This window comes from Sus scrofa, chromosome 7, assembly GCF_054392235.1.
Source record: "Sus scrofa isolate SSC_HxYL_T2T_F1_AM1 chromosome 7, Sscrofa_HxYL_maternal_Yorkshire_Landrace_v2.0, whole genome shotgun sequence".
NCBI classification, from domain to species: domain Eukaryota; kingdom Metazoa; phylum Chordata; class Mammalia; order Artiodactyla; family Suidae; genus Sus; species Sus scrofa.
The window spans coordinates 73,882,650-73,906,197 of NC_139389.1; the positions used below are offsets into that span (position 1 = coordinate 73,882,650).

Consider the following 23,548-nt stretch of genomic DNA (forward strand, 5'->3'; position numbering starts at 1 on the left):
TCTTCGACCCTTGTTTCTGGGCAAGACTTGGGTGGACCCACCGTACAAGGGAGCCAGCGCCCGCCCCCAGCGGGCACAACGCCCCGCCCACCAACTACCGCTCGAGGCTGGGCCGGGCGGGGCCCGGCGGGGCGCTCTCGCGGGGACAGTGCTCCGGCTCGCGTGGGCGCGGCCCGGGGAGGGCGGAAACACCGAGGGGGCGGACACGGCGCGAGGCCGAGGCCTGGCCAATGAGCGCCGGCAGGGCGGGGCTCGCGGCCGGCGGTCCGAGCGCGCGCGGAGCTGGGCGTGCCCACGGGTGACGCGCCGGGCCGGGCGGGCCAATGGGCGCGGGGTGGCGGGCGGGCGGGCCTGGTGGCCGGGGGTTTAGGGCGCGCACGGGAGGCCGGCCGGACAGACTGACGTTCAGCTGCAACGCGGGTGGCGGTTTGTCCGGGATGGCGCTGGCGCGGGCCTGGAAGCAAATGTCGTGGTTCTACTACCAGTACCTGCTGGTCACGGCGCTCTACATGCTGGAGCCGTGGGAGCGGACTGTGTTCAGTATCCTGCCCGGGCCTCGGGGCCCGGTGGGGGCGCGGAGCCGGGGCCGCATCCTCCCGGGGCCCAGGCCCTGGAGGGCTGGGTGGTAGGGGGGCGGCGGGAGGGCGGAGAGGCGGCCCTGCGGGAGCCGCGCGCCGACTCGTTTCTTCGTGGCGGGCACGCGGAGCCGAGGTCTCGGCGCCGAGGGTGACGCTCCTGCGGTGGTGGGGGGTGGGGAGGCGGCGGGAACTCTTGAGATCCGAGGTCGCGGATGAGTCACTTGACCCGAAATAGAAGCGTCTTTATTAGTGGAGGAGATTCCCCTCCGGCGATGTGTGCCTGGTGTGCCTACCCTTGCACTTCAGCCGTGGCATCCTTTGGTTCAGTCTCCTGTTCTTGTGGGAGGTGTAAGTGGAGCAGATTGCTCCCGGCTCGGACGGCTTTGACCTTTAACTGTCCCTGATTTACCTGGCTTTAGTTCTAATGAAAATGCTAACCAGTTTATCAGCTTTTAAATCGGGTTGTGAATTTGTGTTCATGGCGTCCCAATATAGTTTTAGAAAGCAATTTTTTAATTGTACCTATTTGGTCTTCATGATGGTTAGTTTAAAAAGTGCATTCTACTCGTTAATTTGCCATTTGCACAGTTTTTAGCAGTCAAGCTCGAAAGGAATTTGTGGTTAGTTGTAGGTAGTGTTTGAAACCGTTTAATAGATAGCCAATAACTACTTGTCCGACTATTGAGCGTTTACTGTGAGCCAAGCAACTCTGCTAAGCAGTTTGCCTGTTATCTTAAGGCATCTAACTTTCATAACCTCAGTTAATAACCTCAAGGTTGTGAAGAAATGCTTCCCGAAGTGTCTCCACTTGTCTGTGTTGAGATCCTTTGATATTATTCTAGAATAAACACTAATAATTAGATGTAACTTTTTTTTAACTTGGGGGCCAATGAGGAACATAATTTACGTAGCATGCTTGCTTCCTATAGGGCCTCTCTTCAATGTGGTTTAGTTTGGAGTAGCTTCAGAACAACTTTGAACAACTTTGCAAATGCATTATTGCATTGTGGTAGAATGACTGAGGTAATGAGGTAATTTCATTCCAAGGCTTAATCAGTGTGTTTATTTATATTAAACAGGCATAAGATTGCACTAAAAGCAGAGTCTTTTGTTTCACCACTTCTGAGGTATCTTAGCTGCTTACAAGCAAACTTAGTTTTATTATTGTTGACATTTCTTTACAAACCTGGAATTTAAGAACCAGAATGCATGTTTTGGATTTAAAGTTTGAAGGTAAAGTATGCTCTAATTTTCTACACCATTTATTTGTTACTACAGTTCAGTTTCACTCTAAGTTCTATAGGTTGGAGCTAATGAGGACCTCTTTGTAAAATGTATAGTAAACTGTATACTGAAATGTAGAGCATCTCTCTTTTTCTTTTCTTTTCTTTTTTGTCTCTTTAGGGCCACACCCACGCCATATGGAGGTTCCCAGGCTAAGGGTCTAATCAGAGCTACAGCTGCTGGCCTATGCCAGAGCCACAGGATTGGAGCTGCCTCTGTGACCTACACCACAGTTATAGCAACAGCGGATCCTTAACACAGGGAGGCCAGGGATCCAACCCGCAACCTCGTGGTCCCATTGACTTTCACCTCTGGAGGGGGAGTTTTTAACATGTTTCAGAAGTCCCCTTTCTCTGCTGGCAGCCATCCCTGGGAAAGGAAAAGACCAGGTTTTGTAACCAGTGAGACACTCCCTGAGGGCCTCACTGAGTAACATTGTAACCATGCTGTTGAGGGGAGGTGGAGAATTGAAAATACTTTGTTATAATACTTGCAAGCATAGGAGTGTAGTGGCTGAGCTGTTAAGGAATGAGACTAGGATTCATGAGCATGTGGGTTCGATCCCTGGCTTCGCTCAGCCGGTTAAGGAGCTCAGTGGGTTAAGGATCCGGCGTTGCCGTGAGCTGTGGTGTAGGTCACAGACTGACTTGAATCCTGTGTTGCTGTGTTGCTGTGGCTGTAGCATAGGCCGGCAGCTACACCTCTGATTCTACCCAGGCTGTGGGAACCTCCATGTGCCGTGGGTGTGACCCTAAAAAGACAAAAACAAACAAAACCCCCCTCCCCAAAAAACCCCTTGTAAGCATAAATAAAAGTTATTTTATCCTTTTTTTTTTAAATAAAAAAAGTTTTATTCTGTAATCACTGGGTTATATTTGCCATCTCTCTACAGCTTCTTATGTTTCCATGGCATTTTTACTTCTGTTTTATTTTAAGCAAAAGTGTGGGCAGTTTTTTTGTTTTTGTTTTTTTTTGGGGGGGGAAATTAGATCCCCCCAAGACAGTCATGTTTCTTCAGGGAAAGAGTTTTTTTTTTTTTAAATTAAATTTTATTTTTTGAGTGGGTATTTATTACACTTTTATTTAGAAATGGGTGGGAAAATAATTTGTATCACAATATATTACTTCTAGAATAAAGTTTATATTGCATCCTGATACGATTACCCTGAGTAACAGTAAATCTTCTGTCTGTTAAAATCATGTGTGTTTTTAAAATCTATTAGCTCTTATTTTTTTAGCTCAGTGAATTTTATTATATTTATAGTTGTACAGCGATCATTGCAACCCAATTTTATAGCATTTCCATCCCAAACCCCCAGCCCATCCCCCACTCCCAACCTGTCTCCTTTGGAATCCATAAGTTTTGCAAAGTTTGTGAGTCAGTATCTCTTATGCAAAGAAGTACATTGTGTCCTTTTTTTTAGATTCCACATGTCAGTGATAGCATATGACCTTGGTGTCTCACTAACTTCACTTGGCATGATAATTTCTAGGTCCATCCATGTTGCTGCAAATACCATTATTTCTTTCCTTTTAATGGCTGAATAATATTCCGTTGTGTATATGTACCACATTGTCTTGATCCACTCCTCTGTCAGTGGACATTTAGGTTGTTTTCATGTCTTGGCTATTATATAGAGTGCTGCAATGAATATTGGCATACACATACCTTTTTGAATCATGGTTTTCTCTGGATAGATGCCCAGGAGTGGGATTGCTGGATCAAATGGTAATTCTATTTTTAGTTTTCTGAGGAATCTCCGTACTGTTTTCCACAGTGGTAGCACCAGTTTACATTCCCACTAACAGTGTAATAGGATTCCCTTTTCACCATACCCTCTCCAGCATTTATTGTTTGTAGACTTTTTATGATGGCCATTTTAGCTGGTGTAAGGTGGTACCTCATAGAGGTTTTGATTTACATTTCTCTAATAATGAGTGATGTTGAACATCTCATGTATTTTTTGGCCATCCGTATGTCTTCTTTGGAGAATTGTCTGTTTAGATCTGCCCATATTTTGATGGAGTTGTTTGTTTTTTTTTGGTATGGAGCTGCAGAAGTTGTTTATAAATTTTGGAGATTAATCCCTTGTCAGTTGCTTCACTTATAAATATTTTCTCCCATTCTGTGAGTTGTCTTTTCATTTTGTTTAGGGTTTCCTTTGCTGTGCAGAAACTTTTAAGGTTAATTAGGTCTCTTTGTTTATTTTTGTTTTTATTGTCATAAGCAGAGCGTGTTCTTTAATTGTGGCACTGGGCACCCAAATAATGCTTGGCAAACTTTGTTTATATGTTGATTTTTCCTTTCAAAGAAATTGCAGAAGGATGGGAAAAGAGGTAAGATTTTAAGTCACTTTTAGAGTAACTTTGGGACAGGGGTGTTTCCAGTGAACAAAATTCAGTTCTTGGAGAGAATTTAAAGGAATATAAAAGGCTATAGATTGAAAGAACTTTTATTTCAGAGATGTTAACAAAACTTGCCTTGCTCTGCCTCCTCATTTTGTAAAATATTTGCTGAATTCTGATTCCATAAGTATTATGTACTTTCTAACTGCCACATACTATTCTAGATAGTAGGGCTGTAACTTATGAATAAAACAGATAAAGATGTTTATTCTGATGCCACTAGATAAATAAGTTAAAAAATATAGACTATTAAATTGTTATAGCTGTTATGGAGAAAGATAATGCAGATGGAAGGCTAGGAACTAAGGAAGAAGGCGTGTTCTTGGCTAGAGTGGTCAGGAAGGGGACATTTAGAAAGATTTAAGCATGGAGAAAATTCCAGGGGGTTGAGAATTCCAGGCAGAAGGAACAGTACCTACAAATGCCCTAAAGCCTCAGTGTGTCTGGTGCGTTTCTGGGACAGCTCAGTGGCTGGTGGGGCTGGGGCTGAGGGCAGAGGGGGTGAGTGGTAGGATAAGAGGTCAGATCTCATGCAGTAGGGCCTCCTAGGCATGGAGTGAGAGCTCTGGAGATGAAGGGAGGTGCTCATACCTTTTGAGTAGAGTCACTCAAACCAGTAACAATTTTCTCACTGACTTTTTTTTTTTTTTTTTGGTCTTTTTTAGGGCTGCACCCATGGCATATGGATGTTCCCAGGCTAAGGGTCAAACTGGAGCTACACAGTTCCATTTTATTTGCTGATACACAAAAGAAAAGGAAAAAAAAAGTATTTTCCAGCTTTGTATTATACTTGTTAAGCTGTATCTTCTTTTCAGTAGCAACTAAGTTAATTTACTTTCTTAGATTTTTGCTATATCCTTGAATGCTTATAGCTGGACTTGAGGAGGATTTTTTTTTTTTTTCACCTCTCAATGTGCTAGAGTGGTTAAAGTGTTTGAGAGCTTAGAAAATACAAATTCTTTTTTTTTTTTTTAATTTTTTATTTTCCCACTGTACAGCAAGGGGGTCAGGTTATCCTTACATGTATACATTACAATTACAGTTTTTCCCCCACCCTTTCTTCTGTTGCAACATGAGTATCTAGACATAGTACTCAATGCTATTCAGCAGGATCTCCTGGTAAATCTATTCTAAGTTGTGTCTGATAAGCCCAAGCTCCCGATCCCTCCCACTCCCTCCCCCTCCCATCAGGCAGCCACAAGTCTCTTCTCCAAGTCCATGATTTTCTTTTCTGAGGAGATGTTCATTTGTGCTGGATATTAGATTCCAGTTATAAGTGATATCATATGGTATTTGTCTTTGTCTTTCTGGCTCATTTCACTCAGGATGAGATTCTCTAGTTCCATCCATGTTGCTGCAAATGGCATTATGTCATTCTTTTTTATGGCTGAGTAGTATTCCATTGTGTATATATACCACTTCTTCCGAATCCAATCATCTGTCGATGGACATTTGGGTTGTTTCCATGTCTTGGCTATTGTGAAGAGTGCTGCAATGAACATGCGGGTGCATGTGTCTCTTTTAAGTAGAGTTTTGTCTGGATAGATGCCCAAGAGTGGGATTGCGGGGTCATATGGAAGTTCTCTGTATAGATTTCTAAGGTATCTCCAAACTGTTCTCCATAGTGGCTGTACCAGTTGACATTCCCACCAGCAGTGCAGGAGGGTTCCCTTTTCTCCACAGCCCCTCCAGCACTTGTTATTTGTCGATTTATGAATGATGGCCATTCTGACTGGTGTGAGGTGGTATCTCATGGTAGTTTTGATTTGCATTTCTCTTATAATCAGCGATGTTGAGCATTTTCTCATGTGTTTGTTGGCCATCTGTATATCTTCTTTGGAGAAATGTCTATTCAGGTCTTTTGCCCATTTTTCCATTGATTGATTGGTTTTTTTGCTGTTGAATTGTATAAGTTGTTTATATATTCTAGAGATTAAGCCCTTGTCAGTTGCCAAATTCTTGAACTATAAGTGAAAAATAGATTGTCCATCCTCATGGTCAAAACTCAAAGGGTACAAAAAGATAGATGGTGAAGGTCTTCCTTCCACTCCAGCCCCCGGCAGTGTCAAGCGTTGCCTGTGCACCTTCCTGAAATATTTTGTGAACAGCTGGAAAATACTTTTTTTTTTTTCTTTTCTTTTTTGGGGCTGCACCTGTGGCATGAAGAAATTCCCAGGCTAGGGGTCTAATCAGAGCGGCAGCTGCACTAGATCCGAGCCACTTCTGCGACCCTACACACACAGCTCATGGCAACAGTGGATCCTTAACCTACTGAGCAAGGCCAGGGATTGAACCCGCGATCTCAGGGATACTAGAGGGGTTTGTTACCACTGAGCCACAAGGGAAACTCCCAAAAATACTCTTAAATAGTTTTTTTGGTATTTGTGGTTTGGTGAAATCAGTTTTTACAAGCAAGTTGAGAGGTAACAAAGAATATATTTTGCTGTGCTCTTTTGGAGGTACTAGAAAGGGTTGATACAGTTCTCTACAATTAAGTGTCCTTGTTTTTTATATATTTTCTATATAAAGTATATTTTGTCAATAAATACAACAAACAAAACAAAATTGACCAAGAAAAACACTATATATTGGCCAGTGGGAACCTTAGGCCACTGCCTGTCTCTGTCTTTGACAGAGCTTCCTCTGAACTAGTCAGTAAAGAGAATTACCATTAAAACTCCAATTTACCAGAGTCTTCTACTAAAACTTTTTTCTCAGTGAACTCCTTTTTAGAAGAAAATGTCTGCATATATAGAATCATCTGACAATTTGTAGAGATTCCCAGTAAAAATCAGCATGTGATTGGATGATTAGGCAAAATTCTTAATATCAGACAGTTACCTCTAGAAAAGTATTCTTAGTAAATAAGGTTAAGGCCCTTTAGAAAGATTTTATCAGGGTACTTTCAAGTCACATGTGATTTCCAAATGACCTTGAAATAACCTGAACATTTTGCACTACCTTCAAACTTCCGTGGAAAAAATTTTTTTTTCCCAACAATCTTCAGTCTTTTTTGGTATTTTATGCCATTTCTTTTTGATCTTCCTTTTGTAGAAATGAAAGCAGTTTTCCCTCCTCAAGAAGGGTTACATAGGGAAATTTACTGGTTATATTATTAAATTTAATGTAACCAATAAATTAATACTTCCAATCCTCCAGCCCAGTGGTATTCAGACTTTTGGTTTGTGTATCCCCTACCAGAACAAAAAGCATATAACGTATCCTCACTCATTTAAGTTGACATCTGAAATCTTTCATAGTAAATTTAAGCAGTTACACAGGATTTATTTTTTTGCTTTTCATTTTATTATTGTATATTTTTGTTCAAACCTTAAAATTATAATTTTTTCTTCTACGGTTCATAGAAAATGTCCACCACATGACCTAACTGGCAAAGCTGGCCCTCAACTGGGAAGCCAAATAGGCAAAATCAGCCTTAGTTTCTGCCAGGAAAAGCTCAGTACCATTCTTCTGTTCAAATGACTGTTAGGTGAACACTTTCACACCTGTCTCATTTTGTTGTTGTCGTCACTATTTTATAATTGTATTTGACAATCAGTGGTTAGTTCTCATCCACACTGATGATAGGTTTTTGAAAATGGTGACAGGTGCATAGGGAAGCAAGGTAGAGAGCTTGTTTGGTGAATCTTCATGCCCATCATGTTTCCTGGACAATTGCACACTTGCACAGTGCAGGGCACTCCTATCCCTTTGGCCCAGACAGCTTCGTTAACACCCATGTCCCTGTGCACATCTGGAGTTCTTGTCTCCTCCTGGCAGATTTCTGGGTTGCTTTTAGTGCCCCAGGGGCTTGCTCCTTTGACCTTCACTCTGTGGATGGGCTTGTGAATGTTTCTTCCTGTTTCTTCTCACCATCCTCCTTTGCTGGAGGCATTTGCGAGGTTGGAAAGGTGTCTCATTTTCAAACTCCTATTATTAGGTGGATAGATAGGTGAGACTTGAAGTTGTGCCAGGTGTTTGTTACCTGAAGGAAGTAAAGTTCAATGTAAGTTAGTTATTCCTTTGTTTGCTGTCCCAGAGGTTATTTTGTACCCTGGGGAAACGCGCGCAGTCCTGAGATTCAGGAAGTAAAGTGGGAGAAGTGAAGTTGAAAGAGGGGGGGATATGGGAGGGAGAGCTAGCAGATCACAATTCTCAGAGCTTGAGGAGAGAGTACAGTGGAAGCTGAAGATTTGTGACCTGATTCCCCTTAATGGATCCTAACCCTCTGAGAAGTCTTGTCCTCTGGCAGTCCTGTGCTTTAGTTTGGGGACAGCTGCTCTAATCGGTTTTACACTGCCCGGATACTTGGCTGGCCACATGAGAATGTTAGACTGTCCCTCATCTGTACTCCTTGGATATTAGACCTTTTTCTGTAGTGTTTTTCAGGAAAGGTGGAACAGGACCAAAACTACACTGCATAAGTAGGTGATCTGTACCAAGGACATCAAAGGAAGTTGTAGGAGGTTGATGGCAGTGGGGACAAAGCATATGTGAATAATCTACAATGTTTCAGCAGGTGATACCAGTGATTTGTCAATAGAGGTGACTGTGGATCCTCTCTCCACTGCTCCATACATATATTTTTTGGCTGTGCCTGTGGCCTGCAAAAGTTCCTGGGTCAGGGATCAAACCCATGCCACAGCAGTGATCTGTGACATAGCAGTGACAACGCCAGATCCTTAATCATTAGGCCACCAGGGAACTCCTGCTTTATACTCTTAAAGCCCTGGTGACTCCCCTCCATTCCCACCCCAGCACAGGCTTTGATGCTTGTAACATTTGTGGTACTTAGGAGCAAAGGCCAGATAAATTATTTTGATTAAGGGGAAAGAAAACAAAAACAAACCCATGCTCAAATTTAATCATTAAACTATGTATTCCAGAAAATCTACTTGGTAGAGTATATATATTTTTCATGAATTGGAATGCTTAAAAACTAATAGTTATGGAATGGTAGAAAGGTAGTATTTAATCAACAGTTATGAAAAGTAGAATTACTACTACTACAAGAATTTTGGCCATCATGTGTCATATTTGTTCCTGAAAAATTCCCAGATAAAGAGTTTATGGGGAGTTCCTGTTGTGGCTCAGCAGTAATGAACCCAACTAGTATCCACGAGGTTGTGGGTCTATCCCTGGCCTCGCCCAGTGGGTTAAGGATCTAGCATTGCTGAGAGCTGTGGTGTAGATCTCAGACAGTGGCTCACATCTGCTGTGGCTGTGGCTGTGGTGTAGGCTGGCAGCTACAGCTCTGATTCAACCCCTGGCCTGGGAACTTCCATATGCCCCGGGTGTGGGCCTAAAAACACCAAAAAAAAAACCATTGAGCAGACCGCCAGACCACTCAAAATTGATGTGACTTCATAAGCAGGTGCTAACAAAAACAATAATTGGCATTTTGGGGCACAACTTGGGGAGCCTGGGCAGGCAGGCTGGAGCCTGCCCCAGGGGACATTAAGAATGTCTGGCAGGAGTTCCCGTCGTGGCGCAGTGGTTAACGAATCCGACTAGGAACCATGAGATTGCAGGTTCGGTCCCTGCCCTTGCTCAGTGGGTTAATGATCTGGCATTGCTGTGAGCTGTGGTGTAGGTTGCAGACGCGGCTTGGATCCTGCGTTGCTGTGGCTCTGGCGTAGGCCGGTGGCTACAGCTCTGATTCGACCCCTAGCCTGGGAATCTCCATATGCTTCGGGAGCGGCCCAAGAAATAGCAAAAAAAGACAAAAAAAAAAAAAAAAAAAAAAAAAAAAAGAATGCCTGGTAGAGTTGAGTGGAGGTGCTGAAATAATGGTGATGGTGTGGGTTGCCATAGAGGAGGGGCAGGAGTCAGTGCAATCCTGCCATTAGTTGAGGGCTGTGCTAGCCTGCTAGAAGGTGTGCCTTTCTGGAGAAGCCCGGGTACAGATGCTAATTTTTAATTTTCTTAAAATAGAGCTAAAAGGACTGCAGCAGCTGAGCTGAGGGATGTTTTTGCTGAAGATTTTAATTCTTTTCCCACTCCTCTGCCTCCCCTGATTCATGAAAAATGCCACATGAAACAAAGTAGCTCCTATGCTGTCTTTTCGTATGGGAGCTAATTGATGTTCCAGAAATGTGTTGTAGTAGAATGGATTATATTTTAGAGCAGACAGGCAATTTTCCTCCCTTGACTCTGGGGCTTTAGATCTGCATGAGGTTAATAGAAGCTCTAATCATAAAGGCATACAGCAATTCATAGTCTTGGTATCTGGGCTCAGAGCTACAAACCATTTCTAGGATTTCAGTTCAGGCTTGAACATGATCATTGCTGGTTTCAGCAGTAGGCTTGTTTATTTCTTTGTTTATTTATTTTTGTCTTTTTAGGGCTGTAACCTCAGCATATGTAAGTCCCCAGGCTAGGGGTTGAATTATAGCCGTAGCTGCTGGCTTATGTTGCTGCAGCCACAGCAATGCCAGATCCAAGCCATGTCTGCAGTCTATACCACAGCTCATGGCAATGCTGGATTCTTAATCCACTGAGTGAGGCCAGGGATCCATCCTGTGTCCTCCTGGATACTAGTTGAGTTTGTTACCGCTGAGCCACAAGGAGAACTGGAGAACTCCCAATTTATTATTTATTTTTTTGTCTAGTGTTTTTTTTTTTTTTTTTCCATTTCTTGGGCCACTACCGCGGCATATGGAGGTTCCCGAGCTAGGGGTTGAATCAGAGCTGTAGCCACTGGCCTACGCCAGAGCCACAGCAACGCAGGATCCGAGCCGTGTCTGCAAACTACACCACAGCTCACGGCAACACCGGAGCCTTAACCCACTGAGCAAGGCCAGGGATCGAGCCAGCAACCTCATTGTTCCTAGTCAGATACGTTAACCACTGCGCCACGATGTGAACTCCTTTGTCTAGTTTTTAAGGAGTTTGTCATCAAGTTGTTCTGAAATCAATTTCCATACTTAGGTATAGTCAACACTACAGAAAGCTCAGAGAGTGGGTTTTGCTTGCCAACATTTGCTTCTGATGCTGATGTGATATCCTTTAACTGACCTAAGAATGTCAAGTTGGCTCACATACATGGGACTGTAACTGTATCATTATCTTCTACCTGCTTTCAAAAAAATTTTTTTTTGCTTTATTTATTTTTTTTTTAGGGCCGAACCCGAGGCATATAGAGGTTCCCAGGCCAGGGGTTGAATTGGAGCTACAGTATACGGTTGCTGGCCCACGCCATAGCCACAGCAATATCAGATCCAACCCGAGTCTGCAACCTACACCACCGCTCACGGCAACGCCGGATCCTTAACCCACTGAGCAAGGCCAGGGATCACCACAACCTCATGATTCCTAGTCAGATTCGATTTCTGATGTGCCATGATGGGGAACTCCTACTTGCTTTCATTTAAGACAACTAGAAAAGTAGCAAGAAATAGTTTATATATTTGACAAAAAATAAGCTTTCTTACCATGTCTTTTGGTGATGATCTCCAGTTTTTATTTATTTATTTATTTTTATTTTTATTTTTGTCTTTTTGCTATTTCTTTGGGCCACTCCCTCGGCATATGGAAGTTCCCAGGCTAGGGGTCGAATCAGAGCTGTAGCCACCGGCCTACGCCAGAGCCACAGCAACGCTGGATCCGAGCCGCGTCTGCAACCTACACCACAGCTCACGGCAACGCCGGATCGGATCGTTAACCCACTGAGCAAGGGCAGGGACCTAACCTGCAACTTCATGGTTCCTAGTCGGATTGGTTAATGGCTGCATCACGACGGGAACTCCGATCTCCAGTTTTTAGAGGTCAAATGAAAAAACCTGCAGTGATAAGGAAGCTTCCTTTTTGGAGCATCCTTCAGTAGCCAACACCTGCTTTCCCTTAGCACTTTGATTGCTTTTCACCAAATAGCCTATGGTGATACTTTGTCAAATGCCTTATTTTCTCTTTTCATTAAGATGGGTCCTTAAAATAAGTTTGATTTATCAAAACTTTCAAGTGTTTCTGAGGATAAAAGTAGTATTTTGATTTTACAAAAGGAATTTGACTAATTAATAATTATTTCAGATGATGTTTTAGTTTTTCGTTTTGTTTTGTTTTTTGTTTCTGCTTTTTAGGGCCACACCTGTGGCATATGGAGGTTCCCAGGGTAGGGGTCTACAGCTGCCAGCCTACACCACAGCCACAGCAATGCCAGATCCTTAACCCACTGAGCAAGGCAGGGATCGGACCCAAAACCTCATGGTATCTAGTTGGATTTGTTTCTGCTGCGCCACGATGGGAACTCCTACGTTTGTTTTTTTGATATGACCAGTGCCATCAGAGACTGAAAACATTGAAATTATTTAGATTAGTGAAGAGGTGTAAGTCATACCCGCTGGAACAAAGATCCCTGACTTTTTCCCAATGAGGAACTACTTTTGATTTTTCCGAAATCTCATGACTAATTTCCTAAGGGAGGTAGTAATAGTGTGGGGTTACTGGTTGGGGCAGGAAGTGTTAGTTACTGTGGTCTTACTTCTGATCTACTGTTTTTATCTTTAAAGCATTTCTTATTTTTGTTTTTATTATTATTTTCAGTTGCTGGGAAATAGAACTGGGAATGGCCAATGAATTCCTTATATGGGCAAACAAGTCTGTACTTCTTTTTTCAGTTTAACTGGGAACTTATCAGCTCATGATCAGTTGGGGATCCCTGTTAAAGAAAATAGCAAACAACTTCCAGATAGAACGTTTCACACTTATTTGCTTTCTAATCCATTGAACCCATAAAAGATTTGTTATGTCCAGGTTATGAAAAACCTCCGATTGTTCACCCAGCCCTTGAACACAGTTATCAGCTGTGTTCGAGCAGATCTAGCATGTTATCTGCTCAGTTCTTGGACTGATGGAGTGCCTGCTTTGTCTAGCAATGTGTTCACTCTCAAGCACTTAAAATTCAGTGGTAGAGACAGTTATAAACACATGAAACAGAGAAGCCAGTTTTACAGTCTTTGAGGTTTTTTGTTTGTGATGGTCTAGATTTCACTAACTGGATTCTATATTTCTTGAATCATGGAACCCTTCTAAAATGTAGACGTGATTAATTTGTATAGAGCTACTGATACTTATACAAACAGCAGGAAGTGTTTGGTGAATGGAAAGATTACTCTATCACTTTGTATATCATCTTCCAATACATGTGTGTTATACAACATTTGTTATTTACATTTATAAATTTACTGAATGCCCTCGCTGAGCAAGTGGGATCCTAAACTGTTTATTTGTTTATTTATTCTAGGATCCTAAAACATTAATGTAGGAAGGGACCACATTTTATGAAGGAAAAAACTCAGGTCCAGAGACGTTGTGATAATCTAGGGTTGTACTATAAATTAATAACAAATTAATAGCAGGATGACCTTAGGTAATTTCCATACTGAAGTCTGAGTCATAATGTTGACTGTCTAAGCACTCAAGTAGTAATTTTAATAAGGATTATATTACCTTTTCTTGCAGAATACATTTGATTCCAAACTTTTATATCAATCTGGAAAGGTAGGTGATGTGTGTCTCCATTTCAGGGATGAGAAGACTAATGATCAGAGAGTTTTTGATGCAGCCAGGGACTGGCAGGATTGCAACTCAAACCTAGGTCTTCTCCAGTGCCATGGTGATTCCAGTACCCATTTATTATTTATTTATTATTTTTCTATTAAAAAAAATCTTTTGCTTTTTAGGGCTGCACATGCAGCACATGGAAGTTCCCAAGCTAAGGGTTGAATCAGAGCTACAGTTGCCAGCCTGCGCCAGAGCCACAGCAATGCCAGATCCGAGCCATGTCTGCGACCTACCCCACAGTTCATGGTGACGCCAGATCCTTAACCCACTGAGTGAGGCCAGGGATTTAACGTGTATCCTCATGGATCCTAGTTGTGTTTGTTACTACTGAGCCACAGGGGAACTCCCAGTACCCATTTCTTATACTTCACAGCGTGTCAAGTATACTTTAAACTTTGAGAGTTGTGTTAAAAGAACGCAGTGAATTGAGAAATCCACTCAGTAACCACATAGCAAATAATAGCTAGTATACTCTAAATGGTGTATGTTTAGCTGTTTGTGAGAATATTTCTGAGGAGATGGAGGTCACATGTTCCCTAATCTTGCAAATGTCACAAAAAACCCAATCCTACGAGTGTCTGTAAGAATGACATTTTAAATGGTGCCAAACATAATCTCAGGGAATAGTCAACTCAGTATATTGGAGCTATTTCAACTACATTGTTAAAATTGCATTTGTAGAAAGCAACTTATTAAACACACCTTCTTTTTGCATGTTTTATAGGGTGATTATTAAGCTAGTAGAAATTCCTCATGGTCCTCTTGTTTACTTGTTCACTTAATATGAGTGTCACTGTATAGTTATGTTGGTTTTAAATATTCTCTTATTTGGGAGGGGGGATACAGTGGTAATTTGGGATTAATGGATGCACACTACTGTATATAAAATAGATAAACAAGACACTGTATAGTACAGGGAACTATACTCAGTATCTTGTAATAACCTATAATGGAGAAGAATCTGTAAAATATATACCTATATCATCTATCCATCTATCACTTTGCTGTACACCTAAAACATTGTAAATCAACTATACTTCCATTTACTTATTTATTTATTTATTTTTGTCTTTTTAGGCCCACGGCATATGGAGGTTCCCAGGCTAGGGGTCAAATCAGAGCTGTAGCTGCAGACCTATGCCACAGCCACAGCAACATCAGATCCGAGCTGCGCCTGGGACCTACGCCACAGCTCACTGCAACGCTGGATCCTTAACCCACTGAGTGAGGCCAGGGATCGAACCTGTGTCCACATGGATGCTAGTCAGATTCATTTCCATTGAGCCATGGTGGGAACTTCCAGCATCCTGAATTTAACACCATCTTGAATTTACCATTTATTTCTTATTACTCTTTTTTTTTTTTTTTTTTTTTGTCTTTTTGTCTTTTCTAGGGCTGCTCCTGCGGCACATGGAGATTGCCAGGCTAGGGGTCTAATCTGAGCTGTAGCCACTGGCTCACGCCAGAGTCACAGCAACGCGGGATCCGAGCCTCGTCTGCGACCTACACCACAACTCAGGGCAACGCCAGATCCTTAACCCACTGAGCAAACCCGAAGCCTCATGGTTCCTAGTGGGATTCGTTAACCACTGAGCCATGACAGGAACTCCTATTTCTTATTCTTATCACTCTTACTCTGTGTATGCATCACAACATAATGCTGTAGAAAGTAATGAACTTTAGAATCTTATATTTAACCAGGCTAAAAACCTTTTCTTTACTTTTTTTTTTTTTTTTTTTTTTTGCTTTTTAGGGCCGAACTTGCAGCATGTGGAGATTCCCAGGCTTGGGGTCAAATTGGAGCTACAGCTGCCAGCCACAATGTGGGATCCAAGCTGCATCTGTGATCTATACCACCATTCATGGCAACGCCAGATGCTTAATCCAGTGAGCAAAGCTAGGGATCGAACCCGAATCCTCATGGATCCTAGTGGGGTTCCTTAACCACTGAGCCATGAAAGGAACCCCTAAAAACCTTTTCAAGCTTTGATAAGTTCTTGTTTCAGTTGGAAAAATGCCCTGATTTTACATGCATATGAGAATATAAAGTCTTGATAATTTAGTGTTCACAAAATTGAGCTTAAATTTCAGATTCTTATAGTGGCACAATCTCTGTTAAGGTAATTTATGCATGTTCTTTAATGGATACATTCTTCATGCTAAATTGAAGAATTGTAGTGCCATAAAGAGTATGTAATATAATCATTCAAATAGCTGTTTTTAGTAATTCTTACTTGAATTGAATTTGAGCCAATGACCTGAAGATTATTACTCTACCATGTCATTTGCTTGGTGTATACATTTATAAATCTTTTTTTTTTTTTAGTTTTTTTCTTTTTTTTTTTAATTGTTATTTCCCTGATACAATTTTTTTCTACTGTACAACATGGTGACCCAGTTATACATACACATATACATTCTTTTTTCTCCCATTATCATACTGTCATAAGTGACTAGACATAGTTCTCAGTGCTACACAGTAGGATCTTATTGCTAATCCATCCCAAAGGCAATGGTTTGCATCTATTAACCCCAAGCTCCCCATCCACCCCACTCCCTCCCCCTCCCCCTTGGCAACCACAAGTCTATTCTCCAAGTCCATGATTTTCTTTTCTATGGAAAGGTTCATTTGTGCCATATGTAAGATTCCAGATATGAGTGATATCATATGGTATTTGTCTTTCTCTTTCTGACTTACTTCACTCAGTATGACAGTCTCTAGTTTCATCCAGGTTGCTGCAGTTGGCATTATTTTGTTCTTTTTTATGGCTGAGTAGTATTCCATTGTGTATATATACACCACATCTTCCTAATCCAATCATCTGTCGATGAACATTTGGGTTGTTTCTATGTCTTGGCTATTGTAAATAGCGCTGCAATGAACATGTGGGTACACGTGTCTTTTTTAAGGAAAGTTTTGTTTGGATATATGCCCAAGAGTGGGGTTGCTGGGTCATATGGTAGTTCTATGTATAGTTTTCTAAGGTACCTCCATTCTGTTCTCCATAGTGGCTGTACTAGCTTACATTCCCACCAACAGTGCAGGAGGGTTCCCTTTTCTCCTCACCCCCTTCAGGATTTGTTATTTGTGGACTTACTAATGATGGCCATTCTGACTGGCATGAGGTGGTATCTCATGGTAGTTTTGATTTGCATTTCTCTAAATAATCAGGGATGTTGAGCATTTTTTCATGTGCTGGTTGGCCATCCGTACATCTTCCTTGGAGAAATGTCTGTTCGGGTCTTTTGCCCATTTTTTCATTGGGTTGTTGGCTTTTTTGCTGTTGAGTTGTGTAAGTTGTACATTTTAGAGATTAAGCCCTTGTCAGTTGTGTCATTTGAAACTATTTTCTCTCATTCTGTAAGTTGTCTTTTTGTTTTCTTTTTGGTTTCCTTTGCTGTGCAACATTTATAAGTCTTATATAAAGACTGTAAAATTAAAAAAAACCCGAAAACCATTTTGAAAATATATTATTACTTAGAAATAGATTTTGTTTTTCTTTGTTGTAGTCACTCTAGAGTTTGTCAGTCACAGTAATATGTGGACCATGTAGAAGTCACCACAGGGGATCTAGAGTCATAATGTTCCTTGAGCAATTCCTTTATTCATCAAGTATTCAATTTATTAAGCATGTGTGATGATAGATGTTGGAGATACGCAAATAATAAGACATTATTCCTGTGTTCAAGGAGTTGATAATCTGGATGAGATAAATGTATCTACAATTAGGTAATGACAGGTGAGAAGTGCTGTGGGATATGAATAAAGAGCTTGATGAGCATCAGAGAGTAACTAATTCTGCCAGGAGTTTGGGGTAAGAATGGAAAATGTGCGAATGCTTGGGAAAAGAGATAAGTTGAGTTTTAAGAATGACCAGGTTGGGCATTCTTATTGTGGCTCGGTGGTAACAAATCTGACTAGTATCCATGAGGATGTGGGTTTGATCTCTGACCTTGCTCAGTGGGTTAAGGATCTGGTGTTGCTGTGAGCTACAGTGTAGGTCCCAGACATGGCTTGGACCCCATGTTGCTGTGGTTTTGGTATGGGCCTGCAGCCGTAGCTCTGATTTGACCCCTAGCATATGCTGTAGGTGTGCCCCCCGCCAAAAAAAAGAAGACTGGGTTTACTTGAAGGAGTAGAACTTTTCATACATAGGGAGGTATTATAGCAGAGTGGTTAGGAACACAGATTTTTGGAATTCTCCTCTGGTGCAGTGGGTTAAGGATCTGGCATTTTTGCTGCAGTGGCTTGGGTTGCTGCTGTGGTGTGGGTTCAATCCCTGCCCAGAACTTCCTCCCTATGCAGTGGGCATTGCCCCCCCCCGCCAAAGAACACCCCCCAAATATTTTTGGGGGCTTGACATTGGCTCCATTGCTTACTCTGATTTCGAGATGTTACTTGAACTTGCTGAAGAGCTTAACACAATGCCAGGGGCACACTAGACATTTGCAAAATGAAAGCTGCTACTGCTGTTATCCTTACTCATATTATTAAACCATAAGCAAAGGCAGAACAGTATGAAAATACAGAATGTTGTTTTCTGAGACTCACATAATATGGTGTTGAGTAGGGTGTGTATTTGTTGGTATGATTTGGAGTGTTGGGAGGTTTGATGGAAAAGCAGCATAGTACACTTGACCCTTGAACAAGCAGGGGTTAGGTGTGCTGACCCCCACATAGTCAAAAATCTGAGTATAACTTTACAGTTGGGCTCCCTGTATCTGTCTTCCACATCTGCAGATTCAACAAACTATGGATTGTGTAGCCCTGTAGTGCGTATTTATTGAAAAAAACCCACATGTCAGTGGACTCATGCAGTTCAAACCTGTGCTTTTCAAGGGCCAGTTGTAGATGTTCTTGGTTCCCCCTTGATTCCGTTGCCAGCTGATGTCCTTGTCCCCTGCAGCTGTGAGTGTCATCTGCTGCTGCCTTCTGGCTGCCCCCTTCTCCAGAGTATTGCCCCTGGCCAGGGTAGCTGTCTGGCCCAGGTGGTTTTTCCTCATCCCACGCTGTAGCCAATGATACAAAAGGGACATGAAGGTCCTCCTGCCTCACAGCAACGCCAACATAGGGTGCAATTCATGCTCCAGAGAGCCCTGTGGGAGCTAAGCCCCTGAACCTCCTTAGCTCTTCCCCTTGCTCTGTTCTGTTCTACTCACTCCCTTTCTGCTAAAACTCCCTTAAGAATAACTGGTACAGGAGTTCCCATTGTGGCGCAAATCTGACTAGTATCTGTGAGGTTGTGGGTTCAATCCCTGGCCTTGGTCAGTGTGTTAAGGATCTGGCGTTGCCGTGAGCTGTGGTGTAGGTTGCCGACATGGCTGAGGGCTGTTGCTGTGGTGTATTGGCAGCTGTAGCTCTTATTCCACCTCTAGCCTGGGAACCTTTGTATGCCTCGGGTGCCGCCCTAAAAAGCAAAAAAAAAAAAAAAAAAAAGAATAACCAGTACAAGAATCCCTCTTCCAATCTCTCAATTCTTATCTACTCCTTATACCTCAACTTAAGACTGGTACTTTGCTCTGGATTGGAAAGGTCCTCAGATGCTTGACTTAGAATTTCAGGTGCCATCCTATAGGCTCTGGGAAGCTTAATGCATTGTAAAAGGCTTACTCTAGTACAGAATGGCATGGGAAATGTCTAGAGACCAAAAATGGGAGCTTTTACATGATTAAGTGAGGCATGATAAATATTTACCATTGATTAGGGTAGGGGAACATGACTTACAAGAGTCATTGGTAGGGGTTGGAAAGAACTGAGAAGTGTTAAATCATTTATATTTAGGGAGAAGGAATCCAAGCAGTTTCTAGACTGAGTGATTGGCAAATAGTTAATCTAGCATTACATCAAATAATCTATCAACTGTTTTTTCAAATCATTGGAAAAATAGGACGTATAAGGAAGAAGTAGTTTTGGAGAAGTTAATGAGTTCAGTTTTGGCTCTGTTGAATTTAAGACCATCATAGGTGGAAATGTCCAGTGTCATAGGAAATACTCGTCTGCATTATACACTGTGGGGCCAGGTCAACAACTTTAAAGAGATTGTTTAAGTTATGAGTGTGTAGTGCCTAAGACGAATCATTGGGAACTCCATTTTGTCATTTAGAATCCTTTCAGCTACAAATATGACAATATCTAAAGGTGGTTTGGGGTAAAGAGAAGGTATTGGTTTATATGTCAAAAAATCCAGTGGTAGGGTGGGGCTTCCATTCATTTGATCAGAGTTCTGGCTCCATTTTTCTGTGATTATTTTTGTTCCGCCACCTTCATCTGTCAACTTTTTTGTTCTGAGTTTTGCTTTTCTCATGGAGGCAAAGTGATTCCAGGTTCCCATCAGCAAACTGCATATTCTGGAAGGAGAATCCTGAATTCCTGGTGGAAATCCTAAACTTTGAGCTGGTTGATCAGATTTGGGGGTCAGCATTGTTACAAAGAGAAGAGTTTACCAGTTGGCTAAGATCAATCAGGGCTTACGCCTGGAGATGGGTTAGGGTTAGGCCCACTCAAAGAGCCTGGCTGCTGTGCCTGGGATGCAGGTTCAATTCCCAGCCTGGCACAGTGGGTTTAGGATCCAGCACTGCTGCAGCGTAGGTTGCAACTTTCAACTACAGCTTGGTTCTGATCCTTGGTCCCAGGAACTCTGTATGCTGTGGGGGGGCCAAATAGGGGGAAAAAAAAAAGAGGCTGCTATCTAGCAGGTGGGGTAGTGGAGTGGATGTTTGGGAGAAAAGAACAAATTTGATGCTAATCTTACACTTTAGGGCAGACAGGGAAGAAGAGCCAGGGAAATAGGAAAATGGTGCGAGAGAAGGGAGGAGAGCTGCGGCGAAGTACCTCAGCCCAGAGTGGAAGGAGCTTGATTAGGAGGGATAAAACTGCCTCAATTCAAATAGCCATTGGATAGGATAGGTCACCAGTGACCTGAGAGCCGTGTCCATAGCCTGGAGGGTAGAAGGCAAGTGGTTGTGTGGGTGGTAAGTGGTGACATGGAAGCTGCAAGTATGCAGTTAAAAAATGTGAATGCAAGGTGGTTTAAGAAAGAACTGAATCAAAGGAGGCTAAAAAATAAATTGTAAAAAATTATCATGGGAGACCTTTCACCCATGTCCCCTTGATGAGGGCAATGAACTTAGGGTTTCAGTCAGGCTAAGACAGCTTCCTGTACAGCTCTGGAATGTCCCTCAGTGCTCTGTCCTTTCCCAGTGAGTAACAGTCCCAATAAACATTTCACAGGGAAGCTATAAGGGTCAAGCAAGATAATATATGAAAGAGCTTTGTCAACTAAACTGTTATACAAATATTAGTTGGTAGTAAAGTGCATTGTTTATTTAAACCCTATCTTCTCGTAAAGGAATGTAAGGTATTGTGGAACTACTGGCTCAAAGAGCCGTGAGGTGGGGGAGGGGGAGGGAGCATGTGAATGAATGAGTGAGACACAGTCCCAGTTCAGAAGCTGCATTTCCCCTTAGAATGGCTGTGTGACTCTGCAAGGCCAAAAAAAAAAAAAAAAAAAAAAAAAAAAGCCTTAGATTTTTACATAACTCTTGTTAGCAGGGTTTTGTGTGGCCCACAAGGAGGACTCCTTGTTGATTTTGCCCAACAGTTTCAGTTCCTTTTGGAATGCAGAAAAGGGAACGCCGCAGAGAATGGTTATTGTTTAGGTTATCAAGATAACTCTGATGTTGTTGCAAAGTTTCGTGATAATAGTAATAAACATTTAATAGTAACAGGTGCTATCAGGTTATGTCACTAGTATGTGATTGATCTTACCTTTGACTCTAAAGCTAGTATTTTAGCCACATTCTAGTCCAAATAATTCCAAAATGCCTAGGTCAGGCATTCTTATTATTCAAGTCAATAGGTCTCTGAGAATGGTGTCAGACATAGTTAAGGTTAGTGGCCGTAAGTATAGTTATTGGTTCTTTATAAATACTTGACATGTTTGGAAAAATGTCAAGTGAATGGGTACTTCCACATAAAGCAGTTCTTGGGATTTCCCATTGTGGCTCAGTGGTAATGAGCCCAACTAGTATTTATGAGGATGTGGGTTTGATCCCTAGTCTCACTCAGTGGGTTAAGCATCCAGTGTTGCTGTGAGCTGTGGTGTAGGTTGCAGACAAGGCTTGGGTCTGGGCATTGGTGCAGCTGCGGTGTAGGCTGGCTCTGATTCCATCTCTAGCCTGGGAACTTCCATATGCCACAGGTGCGGCCCTAAAAAGCAACCAAACCCAACCCAAAAAACAGTTCTCAAGAAAATTGGGGGATTTAGTTCTGAATAAATTAAGAGAAAGCAAATTAAATGAAGTTTCCTTAACAACAACTCAGATTCCATGCTGGTTTCCATCGTGGGGATGGCCCTGTACACAGGATATGTCTTCATGCCTCAGCACATCATGGCGATACTGCACTACTTTGAAATTGTACAATGACCAGGATGTGACCGGAATCAAGAGGTTCCTTAGGGAAGAGCCACCGTCTGAAGTTGGAATGAGACCTCATTCAAATGTCGTAAGAAACTCTTCTAGATGTCAACATAATCAATCCTACAAATATAAAGACTAAAATTCATGAGTAGAACAGGAAAGCAATCCTGACTCATGTGTTGTGTTCTTTATTTTTAATTTTAAAAGGAGCTCTTGTATAGTAGTTTTTGTCTATTTTAACATTGTAGTCATTTGTACTTTGATATCAGTATTTTCTTAACCTTTGTGACTGTTTCAATATTACCCTGTGAAAGCTTTTCTTAATGTAACAACTTTGAGTACATTTTAATTGCCTTCTATTTCTAAAACCCAAAGTCATTAGTTGGGCTCTACCGTTCTTTCTTGCTATTGTACGGCAAACATATCTGCCTGGATATATTTCTACTCTTGACCAAAGTTTTGTAAGAAAAATTCAAGATTTTGGGCAGGGGGCTGGGGAGGGAGGATATTTTACTGAGAACTATTTACAAAAGACTTATCTGTAAGTTTGAACTCAGGAGTACAGTTTTAGCTATCTAGACTCTACTCTTTAACAGCTTTTGCTTTAAAACTATTAAAGTGTTTCTTAACAATGAAAAAGAAAGATCTTGCTAAAGTTAAAATAAGGAACATTTCACCTTTTAAATATTTAATTCTTGTGTGGACTCATTTCCAGAAAATTTTGGTGATGATTCTTGTGACAAATGATGGTTAAGTAGCATTATTATGTAATGCTTAGTACTGTAGAGTTTTTAATAGAAGGTAAATCAGTTTCCTCTGAGCACCATTAATAACTGCGAACTTCCTTAAATTTAGTTCCATGATTGTAATGGGTGCTGCAAATGCGTTTGCACATTGCATATGATGAGATGAATTGTTGATAAAAAATTATAGCAAAAAGAAACATAAACTTGGTTAAAATTCTTCCATGCTTTGTATTGTTTTTTTTAAAAGATTTTTATTCCTTAAATGTAAAATGACTACCTGATTTTTTGATGTAAACTCATTAAATTCAAAGAGAGAAAAATCAGCTGATGTTGCACTACGTTGTTTTTTTTACCCCCCTCAATAGTTAAATATTGATGTAATAGTAGTTCTATTTCTGAATCAATTGCTATGGGAAAATACGCAGTAATTAGTAAGTATATCTTTCTTTTTTTTTTGGCCGCCCCATAGCATATGGAGTTCTTGGACCAGGGATCAGATCCGAGCCTCAGTTGCCACCTAAGCCACACCTGAGGCAATGCTGGATCCTTAAC

At 41.7% G+C, this 23,548-nt stretch overlaps 1 protein-coding gene across 1 annotated transcript; it reads left to right on the plus strand.

The window, feature by feature from the left end:
* The first annotated feature begins 392 nt into the window (after nucleotides 1-392).
* On the plus strand, nucleotides 393-23,319 carry SPTSSA (serine palmitoyltransferase small subunit A). The gene is made up of 2 exons (XM_001926473.4): nucleotides 393-540; nucleotides 22,153-23,319. The coding sequence occupies exons 1-2, from the start codon at nucleotides 438-440 to the stop codon at nucleotides 22,254-22,256; spliced, it is 207 nt and encodes a 68-aa protein (XP_001926508.2). The 5' UTR covers nucleotides 393-437; the 3' UTR covers nucleotides 22,257-23,319.
* The last annotated feature ends 229 nt before the right edge of the window (nucleotides 23,320-23,548 follow it).